A 24262-nucleotide genomic window follows, 5' to 3' on the forward strand; every position below is an offset into this window, starting at 1 on the left:
TGCTGGTGAACACCAGGGAGGCTCCAGGCAGTTCCCAGCTCTGGGGCAGGGACCTGAGCACCGCTGGCTCCTAGGCAGACATCTGTCTGCAGCAGTTATCGACACTCCCCAAACCACAAACGGTGATATGAAATGTCGGAGCATGTTGTTCCAAGGGAGCAATTTAAACCAGGGAAGATTAAAAGGACAATTTATCAGGCCTGTTTAGATGTCTGCTTCACGGTGCCTGAAGTGTCCACACCCCTTGCTGGCTGCCCAAGGGGAGTCCAGACAACCAGCACCAAAAGGCAGCTGAGATGAACACTGCTTTTGGGATATATTCCCCTCTCATTAATGAGCTCTGAACATTGCAACACAGAATCTTAATCCTGCAATAAGACAGGACTGAATGTCTACAACAAAGACTTCTTAGGTCAATGGTGGGGATGCAGGATGAGTCTCCGGGCAACTACTCACATCACAGGGCTCTGCCTCCTGCAGAGCAGCCAGGTTTTCTCCCCTCCCTCCAAAGGCTGCAGTCCTGCTAGCAACATCTTAAACCAGCACATCCTCAAGCTACTGCAACTGGAAGAAGAAACTATTACTGACAAAATTGAATTTTGTATCTCAGGAATAAATCTAGAGCTGGCGAAGCGAACACAACTCTGTGCAGCTTGCCTCAGCAGTTCCGAGTACTGTGGTTTATCAAGCGCTGGTAACCTCTTAGCATCAGAAGGATGTTGTTCTATTAAGGTTTAAAAAAAAAAAAAAGTCATGTCACAGAACCTCATGACAAATACAGTAAGAGAGAGCTTTAACCACTCAGCAGTCTCAAAACTTGTGTGTAATCACTTTGCCACTCTAACAGGATAAAACAAGGAAAAAAAATAATTCAAATGTTTCTGAAAGTTTGTTTGTGGTCTGGTAAAAAGTGAAGCCATCATTATTGATGTGAAAAAGCCAAAGGCAGCAAGGACAATCCATCTTCAGCGCTGCAAGCGGGCACAGAAGCAGCAGCTTAAAACCTTTTAACAGGAAAAATAAATTGTGGAGAGAAGTTTAAGGAGCAGATTTAGAATGCCCAAGTTAAGCGGCTACTAAGGCATCCACTGTCTCAGCTGATGTCCCTGGGATGGTACCATCCCAACCCCACTTTTATTTTCAAAAATCTGCTGCCAGGAGGAACATTTACACCAGTTTGTATCTGCTGCTCAGCAAGGGAATGACAGTCTCCATTTGCCAAAACTTTGCAGACAGGCACCTATTTAACCCCAAAATGTCTGCACAACTTTATGTACACAGACTAAATGAAAACTTATCAGTGGTTGAGTGACAAGAGATTTTCAGACAAGATTTCTAAAAGACAAGAAAGTAGCACAGAGTCTGGACAAAGCCACTGGGCACCATCTGAAGGAGTTTTATTCTGTCCTGACAATAGTGAGGAGTGGCAGGACTGGAGGGAGGCAAGGTGACACATGCTCCAGGCCAGGCAAATCAAGGCATCACTGAAAACTACCCATTCAGCCTCAAAAAAGGTCAAATGATTAAATCTTACTGATACGCTCCACCTTCATAGTATTTTAGACTGTTTCCCCAAATACCTGCAAGAAAAAAAGGTGCCTCTCTCCATTCTAGTGATGAAAACATAAATCAGCTTCTGTTGTATTTCCATGCAGTTGGAGACATCCAGGCAGCACAAAGCACACACACTAAACAGACACTGAAATCTGGTGTACAGAAAGAACACAAGCTCCAAACCTAAATTTCTTCCTTAGAAATCCTGGTTTTCTTCACAAATATAAAAATCTCAGCTGACATTGTGATACAGATGTTCCCCAGATTACGGCTTGTGTACATAACATCCTAATAAAGCTGGAAAGCAACTGGGGAAAGGAACTTGGTTGTTATACAAGTATTATTGCCACTAAAAAAAAAAAAAAAAAAAATCACAGAAGGCTACTTCTGTAAACTAAAATCCCTTTGAATCATAGGTTCTGTGGTTATTAAACAAAAGGAGAAGTAGAAGCAGCCCTTGGCTTTATGGCACCTCCCAAATAGCAGCAGAAAATCCACTTACTTGGCCATACGAGCTTTGATTAAGGAACGACATTTCACCGATGGGGTGAATTTGAGGATGTGATTCCCCATAAACACTAAGGTTAAACGAACTGGCATCGAACTGGCCCTTCAGCTCCAGTGCAAGCTTTACACAAGAGATACCAGCTTTTTTCTACAGTCCATGATGAAGCTGCCTTCATCTTAAAGAACAGGTTCCTTTCCGTGCTATTAGATGTCTTCCAGAGCATTAACTATTTTTACACCTCCGAATTTATAGAAGTGATGGGTTTTGATCAGGGACTGTCACCTTTATATTATTTTTACATCTTTTTAGGATTTACAGAGTGACCATAGTAGCAGCGTGGCGTGGTAACCTTTGAAATGGTGTATGTAGTCAGTAGAGAGCGCTGCTACCTTTCTTTCTTTAAGATCAAAATGCACCTTGGTTTGTTTTACTGAAACAGAAAAAAAGAACAAAAATAACTCAATGTTGCAGCATGTGGCAAAATAGAATCAAAACAACAGATGTAAAAAATAGCCCAAACCTCCCATTTTTTAAAGTACTATCAGTTGCAAAATTACTCCGTGCCAGTTTTCTAGAATAACTTTGAAAATGCCATTCCACAAGTTTTGAAAGCCTTTATTTAAATCTATTAAAACACCAGGTTTCTCTGTAAAATCAGATTTCCAAAAGCAGCTCTAAGCGATACACACGACTTAACTACCTTTTTTTATTTAAATTAGCAGCACATAACCTATACTAAATGCTCCTTGAAGGAGCAGATGCCTCCCCAGTGAATGTGCACTGGGAGTTGACTGTCTTTGCCTCTTCCCTTCCGATTCACCGTACATATTTATTTCCTTCAGGAATTTCTCATTTTGTCTGATGTAATAAAGCTTTCTAGATCTGAACACATCGTTCCAGTCCTTCCTGCAGACAGCTGCTCCTCATGACGTGACCCACCAACTACCCTGCTCCCCCCCATATAATTCAACAGATCCCACTGGAGATGCAGTGGTACGAGAGCAAAGAAAGACATGGCACGGCAACGCTCGTGTTCATCTGCAAACTGTTCCACAACAGAAGTTCAGATCTACTTTATAAATTTTTTATGTAGTGTCCAAACGCACCCGCAGCTTTGCTGGGCACGCAGGATTTCTGTTCAGATACACCACCACCATGCAGAGCAAAGCAACCACCCAGCAGAACAGGGTGCAGAGATGCCTTATGGCCTCGTTAGCTCAGATCTTGACAAGCCTGGGCAATTCTGCACTGTTTCATCTGTGTTTGACGTTCTCCATTTGCAAACTTCCCAGGTTCTCAGCATGGGGAGAAAGCCGTGACACCCTGGGTAAGATGCTCCAAAATCCATGTCTCGTTGGCTCGTCTTGTGCAAGCACGGACATCCTGGTGCCCAGGTGTGCAACATACACTTACCTTTCTTTTCTAGAAGTTACATATCTCATTTAAGCTACACAAATTAAGTCCCCTGTAGTCAACTGTGAGAGACAGTCACCTTAATGAGCAGTAAATCCCGTATTTCAGAAGATGAATTGTCTTCTGAAGTCTCCTACTGATGGGCTTGGACTGGGTGCTAAGGTTTTTAATTGCTTGAGTCAGTAGGATGAATCCCACTCTAAATTACATGTCTGAGCAGAGATACTTATTTTTAGAATGCTGAGCCTTCAAACTCTGTAAGACCAGATTTTGGCTTTGATTTTGAGACATGGACTACCCAAACCACAGCTCAACACAGACAGGAAAACACAAGGTTGAAACATTACACCCAACCCAAAACTTGCTGCTTCACTTACCTGGTCATCTCACCTCAGAGATCTTCTACTCACTGTCCTTCCTTGAGCAGAACCACAACAAAATGGGTATTTGGCCATTCTCCACCTCATTCCCCTTTCAATATTCCTGAAGTCTTCAATCATCTGCAAAGCATTACCTTAAACCACAATCTGGTGCTAAAGTATTAGTAACAGCAGCATCACGACCCCCACCTTCAGAACACTGTCTTGTCTTTAGACATCTTAACTCTGTCTTGCTGTCTTTTTGTCTGCCCTCTGAATGCCAAATCCCAAACAGTTATCTGCTTTGACAAGCTGCAATCACTGAAGACAGACAGCAGGAATGCTCTTTGCACTTACAGCCTGGCAGGCATCTGCTGCTGATTTCACAGCTCTAGCCAGGCTAAATGCCTCACGATTCTCTTAATGCCAACAAAACGCCAATCCTGACCTTTAATTGTTCGTAGCTACTGCTCACAGATTGGCAATTCTTCCGCAGAAGATACCTGCATCCAGTAATCTATTATTCAGTTATTAGCTGCTTTCTTCCAACCTGAGCACCGATTTGCATTTCTTATACATTTCTTAAGTAGGAAATAAAACATTCACACATATCCTCTGCAGGTAACAATTATTCATTTGCTCATTAACTAGTTACAAAAGCAGAAATCTCTCTTTGTACTTTCACACGCTCGCTTTTTCAACCAGGTACAAAAAATACATACGGGGAACTGGTAAGAACGTTTGTCACCTATGGACCTGAATAATTTCACCTTCTGTATCTGCAATCAAAAAACCTCCCTTTCCCCTTTCACCTCATGATCCAGCAAAAGCAGCAGCTCAGTGAGCCGGAGCCAAGCTCCGTCTCGTAGCCGTGACACCGCTGGGCATCGGACAACAGCAACAACCGCTGGGTCACGCTCTTCAGGGCTGAACACCACCAGCTCCTCAGGCAGCTCTACTGGGACATTTTCAGCCTGCCACTTCTTGCCTCAACAGTGTCAGACCAAACGTATAGAGAAAGGTGCAAACCCCCCATAAATCAGCAGATACAACCAACCTGGTCCCCTCCTTTCCCCACCCCTTCCTCAAAGCATCCGAACGCACAGCTCTTCACGTAAGTCCCAACAGAAGAGGTGCTCGCCCAAGATCTTCTCTTCTCTCACTTCCCAATACATAAGCAGAAACTCTGGGCTGCCGACTTTCTCTTTAGCACATCCCCACGCGGAGTATCAAGTGCACTAGGGAGATCAACACAACCGAGCTGCAGCGCGCTGCTTTCCACCTCAGGAGACAGCCAGTAAAAATAATATGTTATCGGAGAAAGCAAGAGGCATTTGCTCCCCCTGCCTACAGACGGCCTAGGCTGGGACCAGGACACACACAGGTTAGGTACAGGTGGGGAATACACTTGACTTCCAAGGCTGGGGATAACCTGGAACAAGCTTCCCTTCAAGTGTTTGTTATTCTAATTACCAACCATTACGTCACTAAGATATTAACTTCAAAGCACTAAAGAGACTGTAACAATTAACCCACACACCAACTCTGGAAGGTAGGAAAGAATCAGACTATAATATCCAGTGGGTCAGAAGAGAAGAAAATCAGAAGAATCCGGTAGCTTGTCCTATACTACATCAGGAGATCCTGGTGGAAAAAGTAAAATTAAGGTGATAAGAGCCTAGTGTCATTACTATTCAAACTCACTGGTGTAAGAACACTGCTCTCCTGTATTCTAAAGCCCAGAATCAAAAACAAAGTCTATGCTTTAGTCAACCCCTTGCTTACAGCTCTTACATGTCACTGACTTACGCATATAACCTCCTTATTAAACAAAATGGAATTGGTGATGCAAAGCAAAAAAAAAACCCAAACAAAAACCCCACGCAACAAAAAACCCCACTAGTATACAAACACATAGAATTACTCAAAATGCACAAAATGCAAGTGCCCAGCATTTCAGTTATGCAGGCTGGTAAGTTCTACCTTTCTTAACTTACAAGTGATATCTTCCTAAATGAGATTATTTCTTCATTGCACGGGTTCTTGTTTTAATAAAAATGTTAAGCACCCTCTACACCCCTTAAATCTTATGTTCTAGAGCCCTGGCTTTCAAAACTACAGTAGCAACTTCTGGAAACTGAGAAAGGGGCCTAATCAAATTGGAAGCAAAGTACATAGAGGCAGCCTTATTTTATAGAAACATGTAAAGGTTTGACAACCTCTTTAAGAAACAGTGCACTCCAGAGAACAAACCTGGGCTGTGTTTGAAGTTCTGAATTTTCTGAGAGCTTCTATACACTCTTGCTAGTGTAGCGAGGTGCAGCTCAATGAGGAATTCAAATGGCATAGCACTTACACTTCTGTAGAAAAACATTTTTATTTTAAAAAGAGCCGAGATACAAAGGCGTCTGGAATGCCCTGACAGCTGGATTTACAACTACCACTCCTGTCATCATACAAAGAGATTAACTGAGATAGCCATCAGACTTAAAATAATCAAATAGCAATAATGGGCTTTAGCCAGGATCACAGGAGGAGGGGGAAAACACCACCAGCAACAAATCAGGAAGGCTTCGGAGGACTGCAGCCGCCTTCAAACTGCTGCCCGTGCGAACGGCCACGCGATTGCAGCTGCGCTGAACTGGGCTGGTGACAAGAAACACCAGCATCCTGGTGTCCAAACAAAGCAAATGCTCTCATAACAACACCCTGTTTTGTAAGGAAGAATCCAGGGTTCGGTGCCTTTACTGACACAGCTACGGTAACGAGTCATGGGCAGAGAGAAAAACCCTCTGGGGTCAGCAGGTCCCAGGCCCCGCAGCGCTGTATGAACGAACTCCTGACGCTCCCTGGCAGTCACACACTGCAAGGTGCTGGTTTAGCCAAGCAAGCCTCTGCATTCCTCACCAAAGACAGCCTCCAGCTGGTTTCAATCTGCAACTCCATTAGGAACACACTGCTCCAACCCAGTATTACAAAGATAATTCTGGTAAGGACATTAATTCAATGACGAGCACCACAACTCCTTGGCTGGCTCTGGACAGCAAACAGCTGTGTCCATTCTCACTGCAATGCCATCACTAGCTTTACTTAAAAGAGGCATTAAGCCAAGTTGAAAATTTTGGCAGTTCAACAGGTTTCTGCGCATTCATTTCACTGCGTCCTCAACCTATGTGACACCTTCACATCCACTCATGTCCCATCCCCAGCTAGAAAACCACCAAATTGCTCAACTGGATCATGGTCAGAATAAGAAAAGCAGAACAGTTCAGTTCAAAACTAACAGCATGACAAAATCTTGAGCCTTCCTACCTAAGCCCTTGTAAGCACGAGCTCAGTGGCACTATCATGCACTGCACCTGGGAACAGCACATCCAAGAAGCTGCTCTACAAGTGCTCACTGCAGCCTGTTTGGAGGAGAGAAATCACTCATTGGCCAATCTGAGCCTCCCCCCTTCCACGCCACCCATGCGACAAACCCCTGAACAACCAGATGCATTGAGATTTCCAAGTTCTCATCAACAGCCTTCCACTACATTTTCATAAAAAACAAAAAAAAGCGATGATGTCAATCGTAGATTGCCAAATCCTGTCCTAGAATCATTTCCTCATTCCCAGCCTTGTGCATCCCCTAGCCAAGGGTACAGACCAACAGCACACGGAGCAGGTAGAAACGGACCCCCTCACATCACCATCTTCAGTGCTGTGTCACAGAATCACAGAATCATTCAGGTTGGAAAAGACCCTTGGGATCATCGAGTCCAACCATCAGCCCGACTCTGTTACAAAGTTCTCCCCTACCCCACATCCCCCAACAGCTCATCCAAACGACCCTTAAACACACCCAGGGATGGGGACTCCACCCCCTCCCTGGGCAGCCTATTCCACTCTCTGACCACTCTTGCTGGGAAACATTTGTTCCTCATGTCCAGTCTGAACCTCCGCTGTTGCAGTTTAAAGCCGTTCCCTCTTGTTCTGTCACTAATTCCCTGGGAGAAGAGACCAGCACCAACCTCTCTACAACGTCCTTTCAGGTAGTTCACAGAATCATCCAGGTTGGAAGGGACCTTGAAGATCATCTAGTCCAACCATTAACCCAGCACTGACAGATCCCAACTACACCAGAACCCTCACCGCTCAGTCAACCCGCCTCTTGAACCCCTCCAGGGATGGGGACTCCACCACCTCCCTGGGCAGCCCATTCCAACGCCTGACTACCCGTTCTGTAAAGAAATGCTTCCTAATATCCAGTCTAAACCTTCCCTGGCACAACTTGAGGCCATTACCTCAATTGTAGAGAGCGATGAGGTCTCCCCTCAGCCTTCTCCTCCTCACACTGAACAGTCCCAGCTCCTTCAATCTCTCCTCACAGGATTTATTCTCCAGGCCCTTCATCAGCTTCGTTGCCCTCCTCTGCCCTCGCTCCAGCACCTCGAGATCTCTCTCGTATTGAGGTGCCCAAAACTGGACACAATACTCAAGATGCTATGAAGCACATGATTGAGTCCATTTGACCTTTGCCCTCCTGCTCCTACAGGGCCCTGAACAATTTAACCCAAAGCTTCCTCTTCACAGAAGTGTTCTACATCCACGTTACCCCTGGTTGTAGCTCTGCACCTGGTTCCTGAACACACGTGTCCGTACGCTCTCCATCACGTCAGACCCACGCCCTGTGCAAGAACATTTATACGCATTCACACTTCATGCCTCTCCAAAACCTCTCCTCATACTCACGAAAGACTGGGAGAAGGGTTAGGGAGGAGGAAGTCAGGGAAGAGCTACGGCATCTCTCAGCAGTTTCCAGCTGAGGATTTAATATATTTCAATGTAAGTAAATGCTGAAAACGTATCCCAAAAAGCTGAGAAAGTCCGTGTCCCCCCAGCTGAAAATCTCCTGCTTAACTTTCCCTCCCTCTGTCCTTAAAGCAACTCCTATCTTAAAATTTCCTCTGCAATACCCAAGTTTATTTAGTGTTATGCAGTACCATATCAAATGCTTTACAAAAGCCCACATAAATGGGAGTTACTGGATTTTATTTATTTGTAAGATTTATTTCTTTATAAATAACTTATCAAAGAAACCCACCAAATAACTGTGATAAAACCTGTAACAATCGATGACAAAATCTATTTGAACCATTTCGTTTACCTCTGTAGCTTTAAATCTGTTATTCAAAATTTGAAGTATACAGCTTTAGAACAATTTTTTAGGCTAGGCCTTGGTGGGGCTCAAGCCTCCCCAGTGCACAGCCCCTTGGAAGAAGCTGCTGCAGCCTTCATTTCCTAGGCTGAGCACTTTGCAGGGATAAAGGTGCTGCCTATTGAAACACATCACAGAGGACAGAGATCAGATGAATGGGGTTGTACCGGCCCATGCCACATTCCCCTTATGCACATTTGCCTGTTATTTGCCATTTTCCACTCATAAGATACCACCAGGACTGACAAGAATGTATTTTTACTAACAGAACTCCAGTGCCAGTGATGCATTTACACTTAAGAACTCTTCTGGTTTGCATTCACCAGCGTAGTCATTTCCTTGCTCACTCTTAGCACCCCCCCCTCTGTTGCCAAACACGCCCCATCCTCACTCCAGCTGATCGTGAAGCCTCTCTCTCTCCCACCTCACAGCACCACAAACAACTCCTTCACTTCCTTATCTTGTACATATATCTTTTGTTGCTAACCAGTCCTCCCCCACCTCCATTTACTCTTATTTTCCTTTAATATTTTGGGTTGGATTTTTTCCAGTGCTTTTTTTTTTTTTTTTTTTGCTTTTGCCAGGAACACAGACTCATACCAGCAATTTCTGACTTCCTTCCCATCCGTATAGTCCACCTCTAGTCTAGCTGGTTTCCCTGAAGAGTTCCTCCCGTTTCATCAAGCCACCCAGCTGACACCAAGCACTCAAAGCAGTCCGAGTGCATCTCCTGATGCCAGTGCTGCTTTAAGCAGCCCCAGGCTCAGCTGTTTGATCCCACCCTTTAAGTGCCCCCTCAGCAGTGCTGGTATGTATATCCCTGTAGGACTACATGGAAAACGGATCCAAGAACTGATCCGGGTTTAAAGTAACTGCTGGTGAGGCTTATCTTTCATTTAAGTAAGTCCTGCCAACAGCTTTATCAGCACAAGTAAGATGAGGGTGGAGTGCTGGTATAGGATGCTGGTAGACTAGAGCATTTATAGCAACACCATCACCTAAAACCACACCCAGTACTCACCTTTGGAGTCTTACTGGTGTCTACAATGACATTTGATATTTATTTTTTTTAGGACCTACCTCAGTATCTAAAATCCTCTTGTAATACAAAAACATTTTTGAAGCTGTATCACACATATTTCAATAACCTATTAAGCTTTCACGCAGCTATGAGAGCTGACAGGGTGAAAGTGCAGCCGTTGTAAGGGACTTCTCATTCAGCGAGCTCCAACGAGGAGCAGGAGAGGGACAGGCCTCAGCTGACAGCGCAGCTCCACCAGCAGCAGCACTGGCCAGCAGGTGAGATGATCCCACTCTAGCACGTATTCTACAAAAGTCTAAAACATTTCTAAGCAAAAATATTTCATCTTTGTTTGTATTAGGGTGTCACACCTCTCTTCCTCCTTCGGCTCCTGCAGCAGAGTTTGCTTAGGATTAGATGATGCTCACCCTCCTCACTGAGCCAAGGGGTGAAATGGCTCAGACCTCCCATTCCAAGGAATCCTCACCCCACACCAACACGGAGCACGGCCACTAACACTCCCACAGACACCTTCCTTACCCCACACAACACGGAGCACGGCCACTAACACTCCCACAGACACCTTCCTTCCACTGCGTGTAACACCCAGCAGCTACGAGACTCTCTCCCAGTTATTCTTTGCAGGAGTGTTTCACAAATTATGTCAGGCTGCCTTAAGCTCATCAATTCAACAAAAAGTCTGTCCTTTTCCCTTTTTATTCTTTCTTGGATACAACTAGCTTGCATTGTTCCCTCACCCAAACCCAGAATGCATACTGACAAAGGAACTGGGGAATCATTCGATTCCACAGTGGATATTAGAGCTGTTCTTCTGTAAGGTCAGTACTTGTGATATGAACACGGAGAGGCCAAATTCAGGGCAAACGTTCCTTCCTCAAGGCCACCGGCAGTCTAAAGGAACATGAGGCTCAGAGCAGCCCAGCTGAGCATGCTGTAATACGGAGATGGGGAGGAAAGCACAAAGCTTCAAAACAAGACTCCATCTTGTGCTGCTTTTGAGAATTACTGTGTTTGGGTAACATAAGATTCAGATCAGGACAGCCAGAACACTCCCTAGGAACTATCAGTGCTGGAGACACCACTGCCCAGGAACAAAACAAGGGGTGCAAGTCCCTGTAAGCTGAGTGATTGAACAAGGCAAAGCCATCAAAGTGTGTCGTACCTCAAACCTTAACTTTGCTTTGTTCAGGAAAAAAAGCACTTGGGACACCTGGGCAAGGCTTCAATATGTTTTATCTAAGCTAGCACAAGCAGCCAGGATGCCTCTCCTGGAGTCCAGTGACAGGGTTGGGGGGAGTAGGGCCCGGCGGGGCACCCCAGACATCGCGCCGTGGGCCATGGCATACGCGGGCAGTCACTGCCATTTCACTAGAACCACAGTCCTTCTTGAAGCTGAACTGTCTTCCTTCCTCCAGTCCTGCAGTAAGAAAGGATTAAAACATTAAGGTCCATGAAATACGGCAAAAACAAAAAGGGGAAAAAAACACAGTAAGGTGGTTTAAAACAAAATGAAAATAATTTCAGAAGTCACTGACTCCCAAAGAAGCGACAGCATTTTGTCTCACAGGGAGAAGTGAATGGAAGGTGCTCCCCAAAAAGCAGTGTTACTGTGTGTTACAGGACCACTGTTGAGAAATATGAAGATACAATATACTGATGTGGCCACTTTCTAGTTATTTCAAGAGAAACTTTAGAAAAATTTGGATGTTAAATTTTTACTCACCTGGAGACTAATTTTCTTACTCATCACATCACATTACTATTGTTAACAATACCTTATTACTATGAAGTTTTACACAAACTTGGATTTTTAAGGATATACATCTTTGTATGAATTAATTCTATACTGTGTAGGCATGTGAAATACCATATATGTGCACATACAGCAGATATACAACACTAATGCATACAGTTAACAGATACATACCTGTATTCTAAAACTATCTATAAATAGTCTACATACACTTTAATGCACACACACAGGTATTGTGTGTGTGTGTATACACACGTGTATATGTACACTGTGTCTCTTCAAAGATGCAAAGCAGAAGAAAAATCTGGGACAGAACGGTGAACTAGGATATATGGTCACAAAAATGTTTCATCCCAAATTTTGCATTTGTCTGGTGAGACATCCACAGCATGACCCTAGAGAGGCACACAAGCTTACTTACCACAGCTGTCTGCAGGCTGCAATACAGCCTCGAAATCCTGAAAGCGCGAGTGCACGCTCCTTCCGTGATACCTGAGCTGGAGCCTACTGAAGTTTGGGAGAAGGAAGCAGCTCAGCTCTGTCTATACTGACTCAACACTGCTCCTAAGCCAAACAATTTCTGCTTTCCTCTCCTTTATGATCTTTCTTTGTAGCATGCACAGGGTGGACTTGTGGGCAGAATCTGTTCCAACACATTCAAACAGAATTTCAGTTAAAGTAAGTTTAAACAGGTCCACTGATACCTACTCAAAGAATACAGCAAGTCCCAAACTCATCTTTATTAACCCCAGTGAAGTTCCTTGTGAGTTCTAGTTTAAGTTGAGAACACACTCTTAATAAACGCTCCAGCTACAGCTCTGCAGAGAGAAGTCAATACATTTTGAAAAGTTCAATGTTGTACTTACAATTCAAAATAAAATCTCTATTTTAACTGTGACAAATTGTTTAAATTAATTTTGTTGCAAAGAAAAAAATATTTGCCAGTGACATGTTAGTAGAAGTTATGTTCTGACAAATCAGATTCTGATTTTGCTAAATTCACTGCTTCCATACATAAATACTTTAATAAAAGAAAGTATGTCACAGTGCAAAGAGTGAAACATCATTATTTATTCACCTTCGTTCAACTGCACAGGTAACATACACACGTAAAAAAAGTTACCTCAAATATTCCACTTTTCCTTCTGGTCTCCTGCTGTCAGCAGCTGATGAAAGCAGAGGCCGTTTAAGGAAGAGAAAAGTAGCTTCAAAAATCAAGAAGCAAAAGGAGAGGCGATACGGGAACAGGCAGGGCCCCTCTGACATCCAGCTACTGCTCGTGCTGGGGAAGCACGAGGGGAATGAAGAAGGGATGGTGGCCAGGCTTAACGTGCTTTCCTTAAATAGCTTCTTGCTGCCACTGCTGGAGACAAAGTCCTGAGCTCAACGCACCATTAACACGACCCAGGAGGACATTCCTCACACTAATATTTTTCCATGTTTCTTTTTTTCAAAGATGGAAGATACAGAGAAAAATATAAAGACGGGGTGAAATTTTCTCCACCTTGTTTCCTGACACACCAGCACGATGGCAATCAGTGCAGTTTAACACCTCCCCCCTCTCCCCCCAGTATTCTGCAAATGGAGTGAAATTTAACAGTAGGACCCCAACACCCCCACAGCACAGCAGGTGGGGAAGAGTCTAAAGCCAGGGAGTTTATTGGGAATTCTGCAAAAACAGAATCTCCACATGGGGGTTAATGGGTCTACACTAAATTTTTTGTTTTGCTTTTGAACAAACAGCCACTTCTGAGAGGGGCCCACGCTTCACATGGCTGGATTTCATGATTAAGCTTTTTGGTGGCGAACACATGTTTTCTCTCATGATTTTTCATAGAAGAAAAACCTGGAAAACACGATGATGATCAGAATGAACCTGTGCAAAGTGAATCACACGGGACTAACATCTGGTAGGAGTAAGAATGTAGTAGTTGCCCCAACTTCATCCAAAGAAAAACCCAGGAAAGGTCTAAAATTCCACACTGGTGATTAAGCATTCCTGATTACAACGGATGCTGTATATTCAGGAATCTGTTCTTATACCAGTAGTAACAGGAAATGGTCATTTCTGCTCTTTACCAATTTAGCACAAAGAATAAATGCAACTTGGTGAACAGTGCTGGACTGAGCAATTCCCGTAATAAGGAAAAATAACTGGAAACCTAGATTTCCACTGCATCGAGATGCCCGAGCTGACGCAGCATTGCCATCTATTCCATGTTAACATACCCAAGACCCTATTTTTTTCTTATTTTACATCCCTTTCCACAGGTAAGTCATTAAGAGAAAAATCAGAGCCAGTGCCTCAAAGGTGTGATAATTAGCCCAGCTCTAAAAGAGATGGACAGTTTCTGTGACTAAGAACACAGCAAGGCACCTGCTGAAACTCAGTGGGAATCAACTTTAATTTGTCAAATCTTTTAAAAATTTGTGTTGGTGAAGAAGGGACTAAGACCTGAATACAGCCTGTTCAGAGCCGCCAGTAGTATACAGGTTCCTTCCGACTGAAAGGACACGATTTCATGAGCATTTCTTAAAAAGGTCATTTACACAACTTCCGCCACGGCGGTTACATCAGGGTACCTATCCTGCCTCAGAGCTGCAACTGGGCAGAGGAACCAGATTCCCTGCCTGACCTGAAGGCTGACGGATTTCTGGTTCTCAAGAGCTCTCCTCAAAAGTTTCAATACACGTTTCTGAGCAATAGTGTAGCTGGGCTTTGGTTTTGGTTTAATCAGGATGAACACCATAAGATGGAGGGAACAACTTTTTTTCCTGAAAAATAAAAAGGAAATCATGCGCCTTCCTTTAATTCCATCTTTCTAATAAGGCTAGAAGTAACAAAATCTTTAGTGGAGTAAGCTTGATTAGCCTATTCATGAACACAGTTCTGATTCTTCTGAAAAAAATGTCAAATTCCAAATTGCACAATAATAATCCAATTCCTGTAGGGACAAAAGAGACAAAATATGAACAATTAAGTAAAAGCCTAATTCTATTTTGAAGTACATCACCTTTCATCATGGATCACTTAAAAACATCATGAGTATGTTCTAAACAAGTACTCAACAAAACTAGTAATGAACATGTGGCAAAAGTACAAAACTTCTTTGCACGATTAACAGATAATTTAAGTATTAACACTAGCGTAAAATATCTAGGCGTTGTTTCATTTAATTTTGAAAATACCACATAGAAAACAATGCTCATAATTCCATCCACAGGATTCTACAAAGCTGCTGCTTCGTTCAACAAATCTTTGAGCTGTTTCAATATGAAAATTCCTATTTTTCAAATTGCTCAAAAATAATTGCAGAAAATTTCCAAGCACTTGAATTGAAGCACAACCGAAGTATGAACTTGGTACATTTTTGCAGTTATTTCTAAAATAAGTTAATTTACATAAGTAGTCTCAAAATAACACAATGGGATTCAACTTCATTGTAGACATTTGGAAAGCAGTGTCATACTTTATTTAAAATAAACCCATGTAAAAACAAAGTTTAAATGAAAATGGTACCTGAAAAATAAATTATTTGATATAAAACAAATCAATAACTTAAAAACACACTAAATATACAAAATGTTTAACCATATACTGTACAGTATGGAAAACAATTGATAAAACCTTCTGTCCCACAAACAGATTAATTTATAAACAAAAGATTACATAAGTTAAGGGAAATTAAATCAATAAAAAGACTAGAAGTACAGTATTATTCAAAATTACTGGTCAAATAAAGGTTTATCCCAACTTATGTTTCAAATGTCTCAAGTAATTTTCTTCTCAATGACCAAGTGAAAAAGTTCAGCTGTACCACTGAAAAGTTGCTCAAAAATGTTTAAAAATAAGGAACAACAGTATGAGGATAAGATTCTAAAACGTGAACACAGTAGCAATTTTTCAAGGTTTCAGGTGGCAGTTCTATTACTGATTTTCCATCATTATCGACAAAAAGAATTTAAGTGCTGAAAATCCCACTCAACAGAAAAATATTTCTAGTTCAACCTTTGTAAATGTTTTACCAAGTGTGATATATAACAAATAACTGCAGCAAGACCGAAAAAAACCAATAACAGAATTTAAATTCAACTCTACTCACTGGGTGTTGTGTTTTGCTTTAGAGATCATAAAGGCTTCAACTGTTTTTTTTTTTAAATCATGCAGAAGGAGAAAGCGACACTTAAAGTCTTGTTTAGTTTTGCTACATCAGGCTACTACAAAAATGCAACCACAAAAATGATGCTGTACCTAATTAATCTAGGAGTGGACACTTTTAGAAATAAACTGCAATTTTCAATTCTGCCAGGAGAAGTCACAGAATATGCAGGTACCACCTCTTACACGCAAGAGAGAGGTAATTGCAAGTGTTTTTATGAACTCCACATTTTTTAAAATTAGTAAGTAGAAAACCAGTAAGGTATAAAAACCATCCAAGATAAACACTAGCCTTCTGACCTTCATGTTTCTCAGTTCTGTTGTGCTGAGTATCCCAACACCGAGAAGCGCAGAGCTACATGAGAGGAACTTGCCTATGGCACAGAGTCTTCTGCTTCCAAATATAGAGATTAAAGTACCTAGGGTGACAAACGCAGTTCTTGGGGGGGGGGGGGGAAAAAACAAACAAAAAACCAAAACCAAAAAACCAAACCAAGTGCAGCTCCACTAAGGGAGCTCAAAGGGAGCTGTGTTTTCTCATGCTAAATGTGAATTTGGTCCCTTCACTCTAAAGCTATTCTTAGGAGCCTAAAAGTAGAAATGTTACAATAAGGTGCTTCACTGATAGTGTCACAAAGGACAAATTGCCTCATTATAGAAGTCAAAAATATGGTAACCTTATGACAGAGGTAGCATTAAGAGAAATTGCTCTGTATTTGACTTTTGTGATTGAACCATGAGATCACCGTCAGCAGTTCACAAAAAGCTGTATGCTAAAAAACCTCCCACAAACCCTAACATTTTGCAGGTAGATATATCAGAGGACCTACTTTCAATAAACAGTTTATTATAAGACCTGTTTATTTTGTTAAAAAAGTAAACATGGGGACATTCTCCAAGGTTTTTTTTTTTTAAAGCACATATATAACTATAAACTATCCAAAAGTAACTTCAGTTCTTACAGTTAAGAATACACTGAAAAAAAAAAATCTCTCCTGAAATATTTGAAGAATCTCTACTTTATTTACCTTACCCAGAACATTAAAGAAACATAAGATTATAATAAATGTTTAAGGACCTTCAGGACTATTCATTTCCAAAACTTAGCATTCAAAATAATGGATCGCCTTTACAGTTATTCATCATTTTGGTTTTAACTGCTGAACAGTCCTTCTATAAATGTAACTATGCCAATTTTTTTTTCTTTTTAAAGCTTTTTAATTGCTTTGTATAAATAACATTACTACAACGTTCAATGCCCCTACAAAAATAGGTGTCCTCTCCATACTGACACCCTTTGGTCATCTGGACAAATGTAAGTGACCATAAAGTGACCAACTAGTGCTCACTGCAGTGAGAAATTTTTCCTACTTTAGTGACTTGTGTATCTCTGAATTTTCAGTGGTTTTCATGCCATCATGATACAGATATATGAAAAAACATGACCAACCAATGGGAAGGAAAAAGATGTGTGGACACACACCACCGTGGGGATGCTGTTCTGGACAGTGGCGTTTCCTGACTTCTCCTTCCACCCTAAAAGATGGATCCTCAAGTCCTTCTCAGTCCCAGAGCTAGAACAGAAGCGAAGGGATTGGCACAAGCTCGGCACAGGAGGCAACATTAATTGCATTGGCTCAGTTCCCCTCCCTCAGACAGAAGAGTGGAGCACAGCGTGTCAAGTAAACCAAACTTATGATGATGTAGCTTGAAGAACAAAATAAATTCAACACTTCAATATACAGACACCATCTAAAATGGAATCATAAGAAAACTAAACACACTAAGCTGTTTTGATTCCACTCATGTTTATAGCTTTTCTGATGTCGCCATCTCCTCATCTGAAGGAACTGTACTCGCCTCTGCCAGCTTATACAAAGTACACAGCAACATTAGAGTTTCCTTTTCTGTATTTACTGTGAAATTTCCCTATCTGCAAATGGTTAACAGAAGGTTTAAACTGTGATCAGGCTTGTGGCTAGCTTTCTGCACAAGGGTGAATTCCATTCATAGTGGAAATCTGGGAAGCAAATGTAAGTTACTGAGCAGGAATAAAAACTTGCATTAATAAATCAACAGACTAGAAAAGACCAAGTCTGAATAAAGCCTTCAAGGAATTTTAATTTTGACAAAACTCAAATTTTTTTTTTTTTACATACTAAGAAAACCAGATTTATTTTCCAAAATTTGTTTTTATTCTGTACAACACAACTAAAGCCCAGAACACCTTCAGAGAAGTTTAGAGGTGGTCTTCAACCACGACCAGGACAGTCTTGCTCTCAACTAGGCATTGTCTCGTTTTAGAGTGAAACTCCACAGTCTCGCAAAGAATGAAGACTGCTCATGTGCAATTTTGGGAGCAGCCCCATAACAAGCATGTTTAGCAGCCATGCCTAGGCCTGGTAAGAGCCTTCTTGGAGTACCAGATACAAGTAGTATTTGAAAAAAGTGGAGAAAAGGTATAAAGAAGGGCAGCAGAGTTTCCCTTTCAAAAGAAATACCAAGATAAAACAAAGTGATTCTAAAGCCAAAAGTGACAAAACAATAATTAAATTAACACCAGATATTTAGGAAATTTTACCAGTTGAAAAAGATAATTGGCTTAACATTCAAAGTCCTGAAGACTGATCAAGTCCCAACGTACGAGCCTGCCCTTGCATAGTAAGAAGCCTTTTTATTGCCACAGAAGCCAACGGTGGCCGGTTTGCACGCTGCCTTCCAAACCAGCTGGCTCACGGCCAGCGAAGGGAAAACCCAGGGTGACTCACCACCGGAAAAAGCTACAGAGGCAGAGGCCAGTTTCTGCTGAAGTGCTAAGTATTCACATGCAAACAAATTCTCTCTTTGTGAAAGCAAGTGAGTTTTGGACACAAAGCAGACAGGTCCATTTGAATATAGAGCCCAGCTGAAGCCTGACAACAGTATCACTGGTCTTGCCGTTCCTATTCCCAACCAGCAGATCTTCAGCTCTGAGGCTAGCTACCCTGCCCGTAAGGAGATTGATGAAAAAGCCTTCTCCCCCCTTTTCTTTTTAAACACAGACAGATAAGACTCCTCATTTTACCACCGTATTTGTCTGTTTGATCAAGTCAGTGTAAAAAGGAAATGGTGTCACCCAAACTGCAGGTTCAGGAAAGCCAGACTGATCCTTTCAGAAACGCTGGCACAAAACCACCACGCACTGCCCCCTGAGACATGGTAAATCCTCTCTGACATCTACACACGAGGCCCCGAAATAGCAGCATGGCCATAACTATGTGTTTTCATCAGGAATTATACCTGATCCTTCAGAAGCAGGTACCTGGGGGAGTCCTGCAAGACCTCCAACCTATCCGAAAGGACCCCAAAACATTCCCGTCACAGCTGTTCCCTGTAGCACATCTCCAGTATGGACCATCAAATCCAGGTCCTTAAAATCTGATCATCACATCCTAATCCAGCATCCAAGACTTTCTAGTATTCATGAATTTATTGAGCCTATTGCATCTCACCAGAAATGTAAGTCCTCTGGTTTGAGACAGGCCTTTGGTTTTGCAAAGATTGTGTAAGCAGAGACAGAATTGTCACTTGAAAGAAGTGTCTGTTTCATCAAATTAAAGGATGAAAAGCAGAATCTATCTGCAGTTTTTCGAAACCCCCTGAGAATTAAGAGGCAAAAACCTCTCTTGAAGCAAGTATGTCCAAGGGAGATCTTCAAAGGAGGGTATGCTGGATGACATGGTGAGGAAACCAGCTGCTCCTACCTTTTTTTGGGTAGAAGAATTGCTGGCAGATTTGTTGTTAGAATTTAGTTTCCACTTCCAGAAATTTCCTTTTGGTCTTTACTAATAGGATGCACAGGCTGTTGTTTAAGACCAAAAGCATCAAGAATATCTACACAATTTTTTCTTGACCAGATACTTAGGCCAAGTACTTCTTGACTGTTAGAATGGTGCAGACCATACACTTCTGCTATCAGCTCTTAATATTTTAGCAGGATTTTTTTCTTCCTCTTTTCCTGACCCAAGCAGCAGTTCTTCGCTCACACAAATTGCCTGGTAACTATTTTCAGAGCAACTATCAAATGAAGCTGGGATCAGATGTTTCCTAAAAGAGATGTTTTCATACCGCTACTGAAACAGTTTCCTGCATGTCCTTCTTATTTAGCAAAGAATGGGAGATGGAAAAACAGGGAAGCAGTCAGATGACAGTGATGCCAAAAAGCCTCCAAGAAAAGTTTTTTTTTTAAAAAAGTGACAGCTGGTGAGCTCACAGCAGTGTGCTGCTGGTACGGCTGCAACGACCAGCACGCTGGCAGTGATTACTGATGCAAAGTCACATTTAGGGTGTCATTTGTTGGAAGCCAGAACACCCATCTAAATGCTGTGATAAAACAATAACTCCCATTTAGTTTGAGAATTAATCTTATATGAAATAAAGCAAGAGAGAATGACGGGAAATTGGAAACGACTGCACACCCGCTCCTGTGGAACAGGACAGTGTGAGGTTAAGAGGTGATGGGACACAGCAGGAGGACTTCTCCATACTACAGAATTTTAACTTGGGAGAGTTCCCCTGAATGCTTCTGAATCTCAAGCAGTATTCATTGAAGTGATCAATGAATGATGATAAGTTAGTGGAAACATGTGAATAGACAGTCTGAAAGCACACTTTGGGGGGTGGGAGCTGGTTGGTTGCTCTGTCACAGCCACTGTTTTACAGCCCATCATGCTTCTCAGAAAATGGTAGAGCGAACAGGCAGGAAAGGCAAGGCTGAATGTATTAATAGTGAAAATCCCACTAAGATTCATTGCACACAAGCTCAAGAACAGTGGGAGGCTGCCCGCTGTGCCAATGCCTATCTATACAGCTTTAAGTACACCATAGGCAGTTCCAGAAACGTCAGCGACAGCATTTCCTAGACAGAGCTGAAGGTAATTAATGGAGATGGGCAGCTCGTTCAGCCGCTCTTCGGCAGCAGCGTGCAGAGATGCTGATGGGCTGAGCAAGACTGCAGATCCTACTGCAGAAATGGGAGAAATGACTGCAAACACAAGGCAGGGTCAGCTAGGGATGGAGCGATACGAGCAGGCGGCATGGAACAGCCTCTGGAATTTGAAAATAAACTTTGGGACTGGTAGAGGTTCACACACAAAAAAGGAGACACTGCAATAGAACTGCCGCTGACCTCATATTCACATTTGCTCTACCTTCTGGTAACTGGACTTAAACACTAGGCCTGAAAGTTGCCCAGGCCAAGTCTCTAGTCATGCACAGTACCCTTACACAGCCTTTACCTGATAGAGTAATCCTTTTCAGGTTTCCTAGCAAAGAACACCTGCAGGGTTACATCAGTCCATGGCACATAGAAACTATGTGACAGATTATTGTAGTGTTCTCGTTTCACAACCCTTTTTCTTCCTCTCATCTGTCAAAGGAGTAACTTAAAACTCTTAAGGAGGAATACAGTTCTTTAAAACAACACTCGTTGAAAGCTGGACACTTTGTGCAATACTTAGCAAAAAAATAACAGAAAATAAAAAACAAAACAAAATTTGAGCAAAACAAAATCAAATTTAATGTTCTTAAATGCAAAAGTAAAAACAAACAAAAAACACAAAAAAGCAAAAGAAAATTAACAGAAACAGAACAACTCAAAGTTTCAAGGCAGTCTGCAGAAAACTTGGGGGATTAATCTTTAAATCTACAAATCAAAGGGGTTTTTTTGTTAATATCTAACTTGCAAGTAGTAAGTACTTTTCTGCTGAGTGTTCAATAAGTAAAGCTAGTTGTCAAAACAAAATCCTATTAAAATAGAAAAATCTAGCACTCATTAGAAGGGATGCGAGAAATACAATGCTCAAATGTTTATAACTGTTTTTTCTTTACAGAATACAACTACCAAAGGAATTCAAACTATAATGATCTTTGAAAATGAGTAAGTATCTTGCTGCATTACAATGTACCAGTAAGTAGTGCACCATGCATTAAATATTTGGACAGAAGAGATTCAGTTTGATAAAGTAGCAACATATATTCACACTCTCTTTTTGGAGTTTCATTTTGACTCTGAAATCTTCCTGGAGTTTCTCTGAAACTCTTTGGTCCATTCCTATTAGAAAGTGGGCTTTAAAAGTAATGTTTCTAAAACCTTTGAATTTGACAGCTTGGCCACTGCTCAGTGTGCAACTTACCTCATCAATGGTGTTAAAAGTTATGCTGGCATGCTACTACTTACAAGACCTTGACTTTAAAAAGCCTAATCCTCAACTATAGATGTAGTAATGAGTATTAATTGATCAAACAATTTACTGTCAACTAAAACATTAGTATTTCTCAACTTTTCTTCCATACTACCGAGTCTGGGGTAGAGAAGGTCAGGGGAATGGGTAGGAAAAACAACAACACAAAAAACAAGAAAATTAATGAATTCAGCCTGATATTTTTCAGAAAATTCCAGTTTTTGCAGACAACATTCAATGGAACAAATGTTAGTCTCATAAGTGAAAGCATGCTTCAATTTTACCACCATCCAGAGGGTCTAGTTAATGCAATCTACTTAAGATTTCAGGGGATTTTTAACATGTTTTAAATGAAATAACTTAAAGGAACTTAAAATTGGTCTAACATTGTGGGATTTCAAACATTTGAACATGTCAGTTGCATCCCAGAATATAAAACCTTTTTCACTTCTCATTTAGACTAAGACAAACACTTGTGAAAATTGGCGCAAAATGAGTTTTACACTAACAAAAATGTTTCAACTTCTGTCACTCAATTATCTATTCCATACAAAAAGCACGAGCAAGTTATTTGTGGGACTTGTTGGTTTTGAAGGAAACCTGTAAGATTTTGTCCCCCAGGCGGTAGCCATTAAGACTTGCTATGGCCATTGCAGCTTCTTCATAGTTTGTCATGGTCACAAAACCAAAACCTTTGCACTTGTTGGTGTTGAAATCTCGAATAACTTTCACATTGGTAACCGCACCAAAGGGGCCAAACATCTGCCAGAGGATTCCCTCATCAGCATCTTGACCAAGGTTGTAGATGAAGATACACCAGCCAGAAGATGCGTTTCCTGGAACATTTACACCAGAAAGCCCACTCATGTGATCTACACCCATAGGAGAGAACCTAGCAAATAAAAAGCACAATATTTCATGTAAAAGTTCAATTCAATTAAGCAAATTAACTTGAATGGGAAGCAACTGAGAATGAATATTTTCTACATGGACATCAAAACTGCCAGAAAGAAATGTTTCCCCATTCAAATTGACAATCAAATTGACAGCTGCCAGGAAAAAAAAAGTTAAGTATTCCATCTACTTTATCAGTAGGGTACTATCCTTAGACATAGGTAGGCAACAGAACAGTTGCAAGGCAAGATTATGTGATCACCTTCACAGGGGACCTGGGTTGATCTTTGAAACTCAGCCAGGCTGTTAAGAGTGCTCCATGGCATCAGTGCAGAACTACTCGAGTGCGGATAACAGGCAACACCTCCCCAGAGGCCCCAGCTTGCTTCAAGCCACCCTCGGGCATCTCCCACTTATTCTGCTCAAGGGGTTTGCATCCCATATCCTCCTGTTCTTGCCTCTAAAAGAGCACGTTGGGAACTCTTAAGTCAAAGAGTTTCTTTGGGTTTTGCTGGGGCAGGGGAGGGAGGGAGTTTTGGTTTTAGGAGTAGAGAGTGTGCGTATTAATTTAAATTTCTTTTTTTGTGGAACAGAACAAAGCCTACTCCCTTTTCCACCATAAGGCAGCAGGTGCAGGCAAACACTCCCAACACGAGCAGGCTACCAGGTAAGGCACATTTGTGCATACTCACAGCTATTAGGCAGCTAAGGAAATACTGGCACTTAGTCAATTCTCAGTAGCTGGGATGCCCCACATTTCTAGCTACAGAATTTAAATCTCAGGTTTTTATTCCTTCATACTGGTTATGCAGATATTCTAACTAGAGTAGCTTTCAAACATCAAAATAGCAAACCACATTTAAGTACACAGTTTTACAATTTCAGTATGCATGTATGGTTTTCTTATTAATTTTATACCAACTTCATACTAGGAAAACTTTACTGAACTGGATTTTTTAAAACACCTACCCACTCACTCTTCCTAAACCCCGTCTCCTGCACAGTACCCCAGCAGTATTTATGCAGAACATAAAGCAAAAACCCTCTCCTTTTTATGTCTTGCTTTGTATTATTTTCTCTTCTCCTATAACCCACATCCCTAATTCCCCTTTATTCTATTTCTGCTCTCCATCCTAGAAATTCAAAGCTTCAGAATATT

The 24262-nt window shown here is 41.7% G+C and overlaps 1 protein-coding gene across 7 annotated transcripts in view; it reads right to left on the reverse strand.

Annotated features, from left to right (window-relative positions):
- Positions 1-18085: 18085 nt before the first annotated feature.
- ELAVL1 (ELAV like RNA binding protein 1) overlaps positions 18086-24262 on the reverse strand; it is a 47044-nt gene continuing 40867 nt past the window's right edge. For 6 of the 7 annotated variants that reach the window (XM_074808923.1, XM_074808921.1, XM_074808919.1 and 3 more), the window contains one exon: positions 18086-23101. In XM_074808923.1, the coding sequence (XP_074665024.1) occupies positions 22777-23101 (325 nt within the window). In that variant the 3' untranslated portion in view covers positions 18086-22776. The remainder of the gene's footprint in view (positions 23102-24262) is intronic. The other variant, XR_012621121.1, reaches the window with a different exon arrangement.

This window comes from Strix aluco, chromosome 29 (assembly GCF_031877795.1).
Source record: "Strix aluco isolate bStrAlu1 chromosome 29, bStrAlu1.hap1, whole genome shotgun sequence".
Lineage (NCBI taxonomy): Eukaryota > Metazoa > Chordata > Aves > Strigiformes > Strigidae > Strix > Strix aluco.